This window comes from Halyomorpha halys, unplaced genomic scaffold (assembly GCF_000696795.3).
Source record: "Halyomorpha halys isolate HHAL.00 unplaced genomic scaffold, Hhal_1.1 Scaffold1069.1, whole genome shotgun sequence".
In the NCBI taxonomy this organism is placed as follows: Eukaryota; Metazoa; Arthropoda; class Insecta; order Hemiptera; family Pentatomidae; genus Halyomorpha; species Halyomorpha halys.
This window is the reverse complement of record NW_027107452.1, coordinates 276,642-289,957: the sequence shown is the minus strand read 5'-3', so window position 1 is coordinate 289,957 and position 13,316 is coordinate 276,642. Positions and strand designations below refer to the sequence as shown.

Here is a 13,316-nt window from a genome sequence, read left to right as displayed (position 1 = left end):
TTTTTTTTTTACTTGTTTAAAAGAAGGTTGTCTTTCATCATACAATTAGAATTCATGATTTTCAACAAGACGTATTCTGGTAATTCGTTTTGAATTGCAGCAGTGTGAATAGCTAAAGCACATTTGAAACAAGGAAAAATAAACGTATTTCTTTCTATTGTCGGTACTCTTTCTTCTCATTTATCCTTTAGTTCCGCTAATTCTGAATAAGAGTTAAGGGATTTTTTTTTTATTCGTTCCATAATTCTCCTGTCGTTGTTTTAACGATTTCTTAATTATTTAAGTATTCATGTGTCTTAACGGTTACTTAAATGGACTGGCTTCAGTAAGGTTCATTAGTGCCTACATTTCATTTAGTTAGTTCTGAAATGTATATAACTATATACATACACATACAAACATATGTATATATATATATATATACATATACATAAAATAAAATTCCAAACCTTACTTACCAAAGTCCAAACTGAATAAGGGACATACAAACCAGATTTCGAAGAAACATTGTCTCATTTATTGATTATAATAATTAAAGAGCAATGGTATTGTCTAAATGAAATTTAAGCAATGATAGTGACGAAAATGAGCGTGTAAAACAATGAAGGAAATACTTTACCCACCTAACAGTGAAGGAAAATAATTAAACATTCGAAATTAGGAAATAACCTCTAACCAACAGAATGACAAAAAAAACTCCTACCATAGATGAAATAGATTTTATATTTATTTTTATAACTAAAATAATTTCTGAAACTTTTCCAAAATTTCTATCTGAGCTTTATTTTTAAGAAAACAGTTTCAAAAAAGCTGAAAGATGGGTAAGTTAATTCTTATTCCCAAGTCCAATTCATATTCACTCACACCATTAAATATGTTCCCAGAAATGAGCAGTTTTAAAAATAGGTTAATTCGTCACCGAACTATGAACAATTTACTTGACAGGCAAAGGTTTGGATTTAGGCTCCAATGAGGTACTGATGTTCTCAACGAACTGAGGTATTTAACGTCAATACAAATATTGGTATACATGTAAAAAAAAAATGTCTTTGAGACAGAAATTTCAAAACTCTATTCATAAATGGTTAAGATGTGGACATATGAAACCTCTAATGGGGTGCCATTTTCAAAAAATTAATAGATATCAACTTTCATTAGAATAGATATCAACATTCGTCAATTTTTTCAATATACTTTACTTCACTTAAGTGAGCAGATGCATCATATTTATTAGTATGCTATCGGCAGTTATAGTTTAAAAAAAGAAAAAATAATATAAGATATTTAAAATGGAAACTTTTTATAAGATTTTTTTATTTGTTATTTACAAATCAGATACTACACAAAAATGTAAAATAAATTAAGTACGATTCCTAAACATTTAATGCTTCTTTTTTTTTTTTTAAACACATTACTCTCGTTTTTTTAAGACAAACCTTCTCTTTTTAACCTAGCATCGAATTTAAGCAATACATGAACGCACACGTTTATGACATTGTCCCTTGACTGTTTAATAAAATCATTGATAGTATCTAAGCTCATAGATTTTTTCAGAATAAATTGATATGCTTTAAAGGATCATAGCGTACATAAAAGGTTTGTATTTAATTTATTTAAGTGTTGATCAATTACTAAATCCATTTCCGTTACCAAAAAAGTTTTTAAAAACACCTAAACCTTTCGCATGTTTTCGTTAGTTAAAGACAATTTTTAATTTCTTTAGGGAGGCCCAAGATAAATATAAAATACCAAACCTTTCCCCTAAAAGCTATAGTTTGACTGGGTCATCAGGCCACATTCCCTGAAGCTCTAAGCAACAAGGGTACACTTGTTATGTATCTCGGAAGATACGTCTAGATATGATCTCCTAGCCATCAAAACAGAACATCTCCATTCATTACTTTGTTTCTCTTATTAACTAATCATGACTGATTATCAAATCTGCCTGTCATCCTGCTACTTTTTCAATCTCTTCCCTAAGTTAATCCTGTCAACGAGTTACCAGTCAAATTCATAATTATTTATACGAATGTCTTAGTTTTTATCTTGTTGCAATTGAAAAACTTGTTTACCTCCTTTATCGGAATTTGCTTATTTTAGCTCGGAAATAATATAGCTTCATTTTATTTTTGTAACTAGAACTAGATAAACTATTTCAATTTCGGGAGTGTTTGGGCCTTTCTCAAATAAAGGGGCAGTATTGAATTCGTATTTTCGGAAACGTGAAAGTAGTAAATTAAAGAAGAAAAAAAATATTGAGAATATCTACATCCTCAAATACTTTAATTTAAATTCAATTCCTATCTAAACAATAAATATTTTTGAATGAATACAAAATTAAAAACAGGCTGCCACAGGGTTATTTGATGGATAGGTAGTAGATTTGGAATAGAAAAAAGAAGCACATTTTTACAAAACCAAAACCATTTATCATCTTTACAATTTACTTTCTGTTGAATACTGTATTCTCAATTTTAATATTCCAGATCAAGAATTATCATCAAGCCATCATCTTCCTGTCCTTGAATTTACTGTAGAGCAGGACAGTGATTTTCTGAAATATCCTTTCTGGTTTATGTGCTTTCCCAGAAGTTGCTATAGATATGAAAGCTGCTCCCTGTATCATAAGTGTTTTGACTATTGCTATAAGAAATAAATTTTTAATGAAGCTTGAAAGTAATTACATACAAACTTTTTTTATTAATACCTAAGAATAATATGAGTGAGAAGTTCAAAAATTTCTTAGAAATTTATATAGTCCATAAATTGTTCTTCCTTTTTGGGTTAATTTTTTCGAATATGAAGCTTATAAACAAAAAAATATATATTAATTACCTCTTTACAGATGTACATATTTTCTTTTTGTATTGTTTCACTCCCTGACATCTGTTTACCCAATTGGGACCCCTGTGTACAATTGCTAAAAAAGTTATTTTTATTTAGAGTTTTATACCAAAATTTTTCTAACGATTTTGATAAAACTAGCCTTAAATCTTTAACTTAATGGACTTTAAACTTTTCATAAGTACACAGAATAAATCCAGAGTAAAAACAGGAAAAAGTGGAATGAATAAACATTATTTTATCTAGTACTTAATAAAATTGTGAAAAATTATAATATCACAATCACTTGAAAGTTAATTTAATTATCTAAAAAACTAAATAAATCAAAAATGCAAATTATAATTTGCATTCTTCAATGATTTTAATTTTAATATTATTTGAGGAGGTTCGTATAAAAATCGAATCAATTTTTATTAGTTTCAGGCATGCACAGATAGTTGATAGTACTTCCACTTACCAAGGAAATTCTGATAGTATGGCAGAAAATGTCAGTTTACACGGCCATAGTGGTTATGTTAGCTTCTATTATCACTATTACTATTACTGTTACTGTCACAATCAGCTTGGAAATCTCACTCATCTCAAAAACTACACATCCCCTAGAACATTCTAGATGCTCATATGTAAGATAATGTACAATGCTAAATTAAAAAAAAAAAAGTTCTTAATCATATGAATATTAGTGAAGAAACAGGAAATAATTTTAGTATTGAACTTTGCCACCAAAGTGGTAATGAGTGGACACAATTGGTATTTTGTTCTTTGTTATTTATGGACACTATAAACAACTAGTTTAATTAATAAACTATTGAGTAATAATTTGAACCATTTTTAATTTGTATTTATACACTGGTTTCACCCTGAATATATTTGATCTTACCATATTTTTTAACACTTGTTCAATTAATTAACATAGGTCATTCATATTTTTAGTTCATTTATTTTGTATTTTAAAAAAAATTTTTTTGTTCCCTGATCAGTTTAGTGTTCTATATGTTAATTTGTCAAAGTTTTGTTCAATGAAGGTAAGGGATGATAGTAATCTAAACCACTGTCTTTACAGATCATTTATTTTCAACACTTTTACAACATATTTAAACCTTTTATGGAACTTTACATTAATCTTTCTAAATCACTTAAGTTTATATCCTTAATACATGGCAAAACAATGAATGAATTTAGGCTATGTACTATATTAGTTTATATTTCACAAGGATATATAATTGGATATAATAACATACACATATTTATTTCATAAGTCATATGTTTATAGATAAATTTAAAAAACAAGATATGCAGTAAAGTATTTATATGCTTTAAATCAGTAATTTTTTAAACAATTAACACCAAATAGAACTATTGAAATTCAGCAGAGTAATATAGCTACATGTATACATACATTGAAGTATAGATATGCACAGAATAAATTGGCAACCTTCAAAAATATATTTAAATTCAGATATATCGATCCAAATAAATACTTTATAAATATATATTTAATATCATCATCAAATAGATCTGTTTGTTGTAATTCTGTAATCAAAGGTTTTTGTTCAATTTTAAAACCTATAATTATAGAATATTAAACACCTAATGCCATAATACTTTTTGAATGAAAATATCAGAACAATTTAATTATTATATGTATTTGATTCTAACCTAATCATATCCACTATGCGCATCTACCATTGCTGATCCATGCAATGATAAATCTATTGTGCTTTTAGTTATTTTGTACCCTCTTATGTTTATTTATAGTATTATACATTTATAGAAAGGAAAATTAAAAATTCAAAACTATATATTAGCTAGAAGCTATGTGAGGAAATATTAAAAATTAAATACTAGATTTAACTTTGTTTTATTGTCTTTCCTAACATGAAGAAACCTTCTAATCCATTCACTTAAACCTGGGACTAGATTATCCATTCCAATGGAAGCTCTTTAAGGATGTTAAGTAATGTGAGTTCGTCAACTGTACTGAAGAGAATAGATAAAGTTCTAACAAAAACTAATATAAAAAAAATTAACCAAAAAACTAATGCAACGTATCTTTGTAATTTGTTACATACATTAACATCTTATATACAGATGTACATATATAAATGTTATAAAACAGATAAATTAACAATGTGAAAAGGCTGTGTTTAACTTCTAAAAACAATACAACACTACTTTTATAATGTACTGTACATTGCCCTAATGCTGTAATTTTCTTCAATCTAACATACTTACATTCCATCGTATCATACATACAATATAGGTCCCCTTTATATGAACTACAAAAATATAAAAACTTAACAAACTAAACTATAATATACAAAAATTTAGAAGTTAGGTTCAAAGAACTTCTTCAATTCATAAAACTGTTGGTACTACTGCCAAACACTTGATGACCACAGGTGCAAAAAATATAACATAATTTACAAATTAAAAATATAAAATTCTACAAATAACAAACTATTTATGTACACCAGATATGGGACCTATATTTGTTTTATTAATTTAAATGAAATAGTAATTAACATTACATTTCAACTAAAGAATAATAATATCTTATTTACACAGCATTGTTTCTCACTTAGGGTGGAGAAATTTCTTTTTTCATATTATCTTATTCCTGTTTGGATGGAAATTCCCTGGGAAAAAAAAGAAGCAATATTTAAGAAAATTATAAGGAAAACAGAGGAGGAAGAAATATTTTCTACTTCCATTGAGTAATTATATAGATTGATTGACATAATATATATGAAGAGTTTACATTTAACATTTCTGGAACTATAGTTTTATAATTATGTTTTTACTGTCTCAAAATAATGTGCTTGTTGAGTCATGAAATAAATCCAATTATTTTAAATCAAAGGTGCTTGCAAAATTAAATAATCTTAAGAATGATTCACATTTTACAAGTAAGTTTTAGACTATTAGAATTTTTCCTCAATTACATTTAATCTGTTTTTTTGTTTTTTTACCACTGCTACAAGAAAAAACATTTTTGTTTATTAAGATATTTAAAATGAAGATACTAAAGGATAAGTTTAGTTTTATAATTATTTTAACTATATAAGTTCTTTACCATACAGTGTCCCATTTCAGTTTTAACGTAAGCATGATTTTTTTTTTACAACATTAATTGGTAGTGGAATTTATTTTCACTCATAAAAGATAACTTAAGCATTCTGAATATTTTTGAAGTGAAACTTCTTTATCAACGTTCTGCAACTCAAGAAAAAAAAAAAAAAAACATACATATGAGTGAATTGAATTTGTGACTCGAGATAAAACAGAACTGGAGGGGGGTTGCTGGTTAATTCTTGCAGGAAACGTTTTATATTGCAATAGGAAACTTGAAGATTACAGCAAGTTGACAATCCTGGCAGTGTTGGCCTGACTGAGTGAGCTCTTGTAAGTTTCTACTCTCTTAATACAATATAAAATTTTTCCTCCTAGAACTGACTTAGAAAATAGCTGTCTATTCTAATTGTTATTATTATTCTGAAACTAATATAATCTTCCTTAAGATATAAGAGGAAATGCTTTAGCTCCTCTTTGTATCAAGTTATAATTTCAAAATTTAACATGATGCTAAAAAGTGGAAAAGATAACACCAAAAATGGAAACTAGTTTTGGAACATTGAAATCGAAATATCTTGAAAACTAAAAATCTGAGTTGCATATTGTAAGTGAGGAAAATGTTCAATATTTCATCCACTTAGTAATGAGCTATAATTAGAAATTGTATGCTGATGACACTGAGTTAGAGAGGCAAAAAGTAGAAAAGATAGCACCAAAAACAACATTGTATTATATTTGAACTTTAATTGTTAGGGTAAAACATAAGGAATAGCCATTTTTGTTTGTCTAGTCATGTTACCGCCTTAAACTCTTTCATATTGTTTGAAAAAATTTAGTTGACATAATTTTTATTCTTTAATCTTTTAATTTAAAATATTAATATTTTAAAACATAATCTTTTTTTATTATTTTTTTTATTTATTTATTGCTATTTACAACTGTACATTCTACCAGAAGGCGAAACTTATGACAAATGGTGTAAAAGAGGAGTGTGAAATTAACAACCATAAGTTGGTATATGTTGAAGAATATATTTATCTGGGTCAGTTAATATCATTCACGGATAGAGGAGAAAAAGAGTTCCAGAGGAGATTGGCACTAGGTTGGAAAAAGTTTTGATCCCTTAGGCATATAATGAAGGGAAAAACAAGTATTGACCTTAAAAGGCAGGTCTTCGATAATTGCATTAGCCCAGTGGTCACTTATGGATACCAAGTGTGGTCACTGACCTTAGCTCAGGAGAGGAAATTACAGGTGTGGCAAAATAATTTTGGAAGAAGCATTGTGAATGTGAGGAAAAGATTTCGAATAAAAAATGCTTGGATCCAGAAAGAAACAGAACTCACTGACACAATGAAGCTGACGAGATTGAGCAAAGGGAAAATTCAGAAAAAACCAATACTAAAATGATGGATCCCGAATTAGATGTGAAGTTTCCCATTTAAAACAACGTAATAAAGAAGAACATGAATCCCTTCAGGGGCAATGTATTAATAAATTCAGAAACTGAGGAACATATTGGATTTCGAACAGAAACGACAAGAAAACTAAAATGTTATCCTGAATTTGGACTGTATAGTAAAAAATTTGTGATCTTTATGACAAACTTACAGAAGTGACAGAAGATTTTGAAATGAATTGTGCCCCTTATTTCGAATTTATGGTCAAGTGCATTTATGGATTCAAATTAATGCAGAGAACAAGAATTAGTTGGACCTCCTCAGATTTTGCGGTCTTAGGGAAAAATCACATTGCCAAATCATTTATTTTTAACCAATAATAAAATGATGGATCCCGAATTAGATGTGAAGTTTCCCATTTAAAACAACATAATAAAGAAGAACATGAGTCCCTTTAGGGGGCAATGCATTAATAAATTCAGAAACTAAGGAACATATTGGATTTCGAACAGAAATGATGCTAAAAACTAAAAAGTTATCCTGAATTTTGAGGGCAGGGCATCTCCTTTGATGCGAAGATGACAGATGGTCAAAAATTGCCACAGAATGGACCTTCAAAGAAGAAGAAGACGTCAAAAGAAAAGATGGAGCGATATGTTCGAGAGGATGGCAGGACCCCTCTGGTGGAGATCTGCTAGTGACAGGGATGTCTGGAAGAAGAACTCGCCTCCCAATAGGGCTGGTCACCCTGGGAAGTGCAGACTATTAATCCCAAAAGAGAAGCCCTATGCAGGAAAGGATACAGAAAGATGGAAAGAAAATTGATAGAAGTTAATGTTTTGTCAATTGTTATATATATAAACTGTTTTTTTCTCTCTATCTTCTTTAAATGTTTACATAGTATTTTGTAATGATTTTAATTTATCACATAAATAAAAGGCTATTTCATTTCATTTCATTACAACTGTACATTATAATACATTTAGTAAATAAAAATAATCTAAACCAATTATATATATGTATGTATAGTTGACCGTAAAAATTGATATATAGGGAGATGGTCAGGGTTGCGGTCAATAGTGAAACAAAAATAGTTTACAACTATTTATTTTCCAACGTTTCGCCGTTTATATATAGTTATATATATATAATTTTTTTTTTTTTTCCCCCGTATTGTTTTTTGTTTTATATACATCTCCTGTACTTTTTTAGCTTTATATTTTACGTATTTTTGTATGAAACTATTGCTCTTGCCTTTGTTACTTGTTTTTTATTCTTTTCATTGTATCTTTTTATTTTTATTTCTATCATTTTATCTTAACATAGTTTCATTTTGTATCTTTTTAGCCCTGATGAAGCCCTGCAAAGTGGGGCGAAATGTTGGAAAATAAATAGTTGTAAACTATTTTTGTTTCACTATTGACCGCAACCCTGACCATCTCCCTATATAAACCAATTATAGTTTGGATTAGTGGTGGTACAACAACTGATGCAGTATTTGCAAGGCATATTGAAAACAATCAATCAAATGTTTACATTACATTTTAGCTATCCCAAGTCAATCGTATCAACATTTACTAATAATATGAATCATAATGTGAAATGTCTATAATTTCACAAATGAATAGTATAATTACATAAAACATTATTTAATAATCATAATTAAATAAGAAAAGATAAATAAATAAAATATTATCGTATTTTTGTAAAATAAATATTGTTGTTAATAAATTTAAATACATTATTTCATTTCCAGAAGTTTCACTTCTGTTGGCCAATGAGGTATGTTTATGTACTTTCAAACTTTCATCTTCTCATTTCAATGTCATAACTGAGTAAAAAAAATGAAACAGAGTAAACCATGAAAAAATGAACCCTGAGGAAATTGTTTCTGAATGCAATGTTAGTCCAGAACTAAACAACTTGAGAACAGACTGTGGAAGGAGAACTGATCCAATGCAATTGTGTTGTAAAGCAGGTCATGACCTTTATTGATATCTTTCCCACAGCAGTCATTATCATGTTAAATTTTATAACTACTTGAAATAACATTACCAAGTTGAAAACTCATATCATTATCACACCCGCATTCCTGTAGTTCCTATGAAATTTTTGTATCACTGTACACCTATTAATATGATTAAAACTCTTAATCTAGTAAAAAAAAATTAATATACCAATAATAATTATTTTTATAAAAATTGAAAATAAAAGCATTTTTAAAATATATTTTTATGATTTCCAATATCTAGAGGGGTTTGGTTTGCCATAATTAAGATGGGAGGGTTATGTTGCATAGGATGCTAGAACATTCCTGAGAGTAAGGAGCACATATTGTGAAATATTAGTGAGAAAACCAGGGTCCATATTGGGCTGTAGTACCACAGAAGAAGAAAAGATCCCGAGCAAATTCAGTTTATATTTTGCCTAATAGGATTTTTTTCCTTTCCTCCAGTTAAAAATATAAAAAATATTACATTCTAACTCGATGTTATTAACGCATTTCTGAAAATTTTAAATTTCTCTTAAAAAAAAAAATTTGGATTTAACCCACTTATTAAGATTTAATAGCTGAGCACCAATAGAATGTGCAGGTACAAGAAATCATTTTATTTAAATGTAGTAATATTATCGAATTTCCTTCATGAAAATTGACCATAATATGAGAATCACCCATACATTTAAAATAAATTGTAAATATGGAATTGTGGATACATTAAATCAAATTATTAAACACAAGTCATGAAGAATTGGACTAAATATTGGCCTACACATATTTGTCTAAGTAAATTGGGTTAAGAAACATATCCATTGGACTAAGATAAATGTTATATGTTGGCAACTCAATATTAAAAACTTATCATTTGATTCTGTTTTCAACCTTACTCCTATTTGCTAATTTTTTTAAAAATTATGTAATGGCTATACACTTGTCAGCGATCAAGGTTCATTTCTTCGGATTAGAACTAAAAGACTGAACCAGTCGCCTCTTTTGAGATAGTTATTTTCAATGTTGTGGGCTTAAAGTATAACCTGTGAAAATGATATAACTTAGATACTAACAAAAACAATGATGAAACTCACATTTAATCTTTCTTCTCCCCATCATCTGGATCTTTGAGGGTATGCCATTGGGCAATGGGACGCCTAGGAGAAGCCAGCATATCAGACCAGTGTCTTAATTCAGTTCCACTTGCATTATATCCCAGTACCACTTTTCCAATTGGCTCTGAAGTTCCAATCCGATCATAATCCACCACAGTTACCACTAGCTGAACTTTCTGAATGAAAAATATTTGTTTTAAGAAGTTAAAGAAATGTAAATTTATTAGTAATTAGTTTGTCATTGGATCAGCTTAGGGAAAATTTGAATAAAATTTGTCCTCTTCATTGATAATTTACAACTATATGTTTAGAGCAATCTATTGTTAAATAATGAAACCTCTGTAATGAGATAAGATAAATTTAAGCTATCAAATAACTTCCAACAAATTTTCTTTATGTATATATTTTTTTTTGTTAAGAAAATTTGTTGGAAGTTATTTGAATTATTAATTGGAACATAATTATTTTCATAATTTAATTTTTTTTTTTGTTTAAAACATCTCCACACTCGTAAGTGTACCTCTGTTTCAACATATTTACTCTTAAACTGTTGCTTAATTTAATTTACCTGAATTTGCTCAAAAGGAACCTCAAATGAAAATGACTCGTTATAGTATGGGTTCAAAGTACATTTTTTTATACTTGTCTTCTTCTTCTTTAACCGTTTACCATTCTGCATAATTGCTATTTTCACATAAGGATCTGAAATAAATAAATATTTTTGAAAGAATAAAATAAATAAATATAGATTGTAATGACGAGAATCATTAATTTGTCATTGAGAATTAATGGGACCCTTAACGATACAAAATCAGTATTCCAAAACTTTTCATATTAACCTTAGCAATCTTTATGTGGCGTGACAATTTTGAATGCTTTGAAAATCAACTCTTCCTGTCTGTTAAAAATTCCATGTAAACATAAGACATTGATGTTTTAATTTATATTTTAAACAAGTACTAATACAAATCCATCAAGTAAGAAGGTCAAGAAATTAATTAGGATAGTATAACAAAGAGTTAGACTTTTATATGCCAATTGTGAATGAAAAAATGAGTGTTTTACGTAAGTCCAAGAATTGTTAGTAAAAAATTGTTTACTTCTAATGAACAAAACAATTAATATAACTTTAAACAAGATAGCAAAATAATAAAAAAAATAGATTAGATTACATGTATCTTTACCAAGATCAATTTGCTCACTTCCCTAGTTTTTGGTACCAGACATTTTTAAGCACAAGCAAGGTCATTATTCATACTGGCAAACTAATTTTTCTCTTTTGTAGATTAATAACATAAACATAGAAAAAGTAAATAAAAGAAATAACTACATGAAAAAATATACTTTTTCTTTAAGTTTGTGGAAAATGCTTATGAGGTATCATGTTAAAACCAATTAATGGTACTTAAATGAAATAGTTTTTTATATTTATTTTCTTTATATTTTTATTACAATACAGTAAAGACTAGCCTAATCGTAATAAACCTACCAGAAAGACCACCAACATCCATCTTCTTTAGGTTTTTGGCTTCAAGAATGACCACTGTCAGTTTACCTGCTGTTGGAACATACCGCAGAGAAAAGCATATATCTCCTAGCTTGTTATCCTATATAAAAAACAATTATTTTAGAAAATGAGAGCTTAAAATATTTTACAACTTGGTACGAGTAAAAGTGTTTCTCAGCTATATTATACTCTCACAACATTGAGATTGGTCAGTTCAAAATTTAAATAATAATATACAATTGTTTCAAACAAATGTTATAGAGCTCTTTTATATTCTTATTTTCCCCAGTTATTTAATTTATTTTTACTAATTATTTTAATGGTTCCATAAAGATCAAATCAGATTTTTAAAAAATATTGTAATATGATTTTAATAGTAAAATTAAAGTTGTGTTTATAATAACCTTATATTTATAATAGAACAAATTATATTTTTGCATTATAGCAGATACAGGCAAAATAAAGTTCATTTTCTCATAATCTAGAAACAATTATTGTGGAAGCTAAAAGTAAAGGACTATATGTGACTATTTTGAGAATAAGATTTTTTTTTTGTTATTTATTTGCGTCTGGACCAAATTTACATTTCACAATAGAGAAAAATGTTAACACTCTAAATTTGGTTCAGGTACAAATAGATAAAAAAAAAAAAAATGTTATCACCAAAATTCTAACTTCTAGCATCCCCAATTATTACCTAATTTACAAGTCCACTTTGAAAAATTCTCTAAAAATAATATAAACATCACATATCATTACTTCAACTGAGCTGTTGAAGTAATAATCTTGTAATAAAAAATATGTAATGATATGTAACAAAAATATACACATATACTCATGTGAGTGTAATGGTATATAATAAAAATAAATGATATTTTTAGAGAATTTTATTAAAGGAGACATATAAAATGATAAATACAAAAAGACGTTTTTATGCAAAAATATAGAAACGTTATTACAAGGTTTTTTATATATCTTTGATTTGAGAATAAAAACATGAAGTATTACTCTCCAAAAGTTGGACTTAAAAATAAACAATGTATAGTCCGAAACATTATTCAGATAGATGAATATATAGTAACGACGCTTGAAGGGATATTTATCTTTCTGAAAATTAATTAATAACATATGAATTTTTCTTTTGGATTCAATATTATATATTGTGAAGAATAGCTAATTAAAAAGCTATGTATCCCGACCTGAAACAAATCAAATTGACAATTATGGAAGCATAATAAATAAAATAGTTATAAAAACTAATCCATTAATTTAATTAACAGACTAGAGATATTTTAAGATCAGCTATGAGAAAATAGAAGATAACCTTCCACATAATCCCAAAAAAGTAAATATATATTGTAATATGCTCTTTTTGAGTAAATAAT

The 13,316-nt window shown here is 27.7% G+C and overlaps 1 protein-coding gene across 7 annotated transcripts in view; it reads right to left on the bottom strand.

The window, feature by feature from the left end:
• Positions 1-3,896: 3,896 nt before the first annotated feature.
• Positions 3,897-13,316, bottom strand: part of LOC106688176 (synaptotagmin 1) — a 49,534-nt gene continuing 40,114 nt past the window's right edge. For 4 of the 7 annotated variants that reach the window (XM_067045736.1, XM_067045732.1, XM_067045734.1 and 1 more), the window contains exons 8-11: positions 11,914-12,031; positions 10,993-11,126; positions 10,404-10,600; positions 3,897-5,483 (exon numbers count right to left, since the gene is read on the bottom strand). In XM_067045736.1, coding sequence (XP_066901837.1) covers positions 10,406-10,600; positions 10,993-11,126; positions 11,914-12,031 — 447 coding nt within the window. In that variant the 3' untranslated portion in view covers positions 3,897-5,483; positions 10,404-10,405. Of the gene's footprint in view, positions 5,484-5,906; positions 6,061-10,403; positions 10,601-10,992; positions 11,127-11,913; positions 12,032-13,316 lie in introns of those variants that run through there. The other 3 variants (XM_067045738.1, XM_067045737.1, XM_067045735.1) reach the window with 2 other exon arrangements.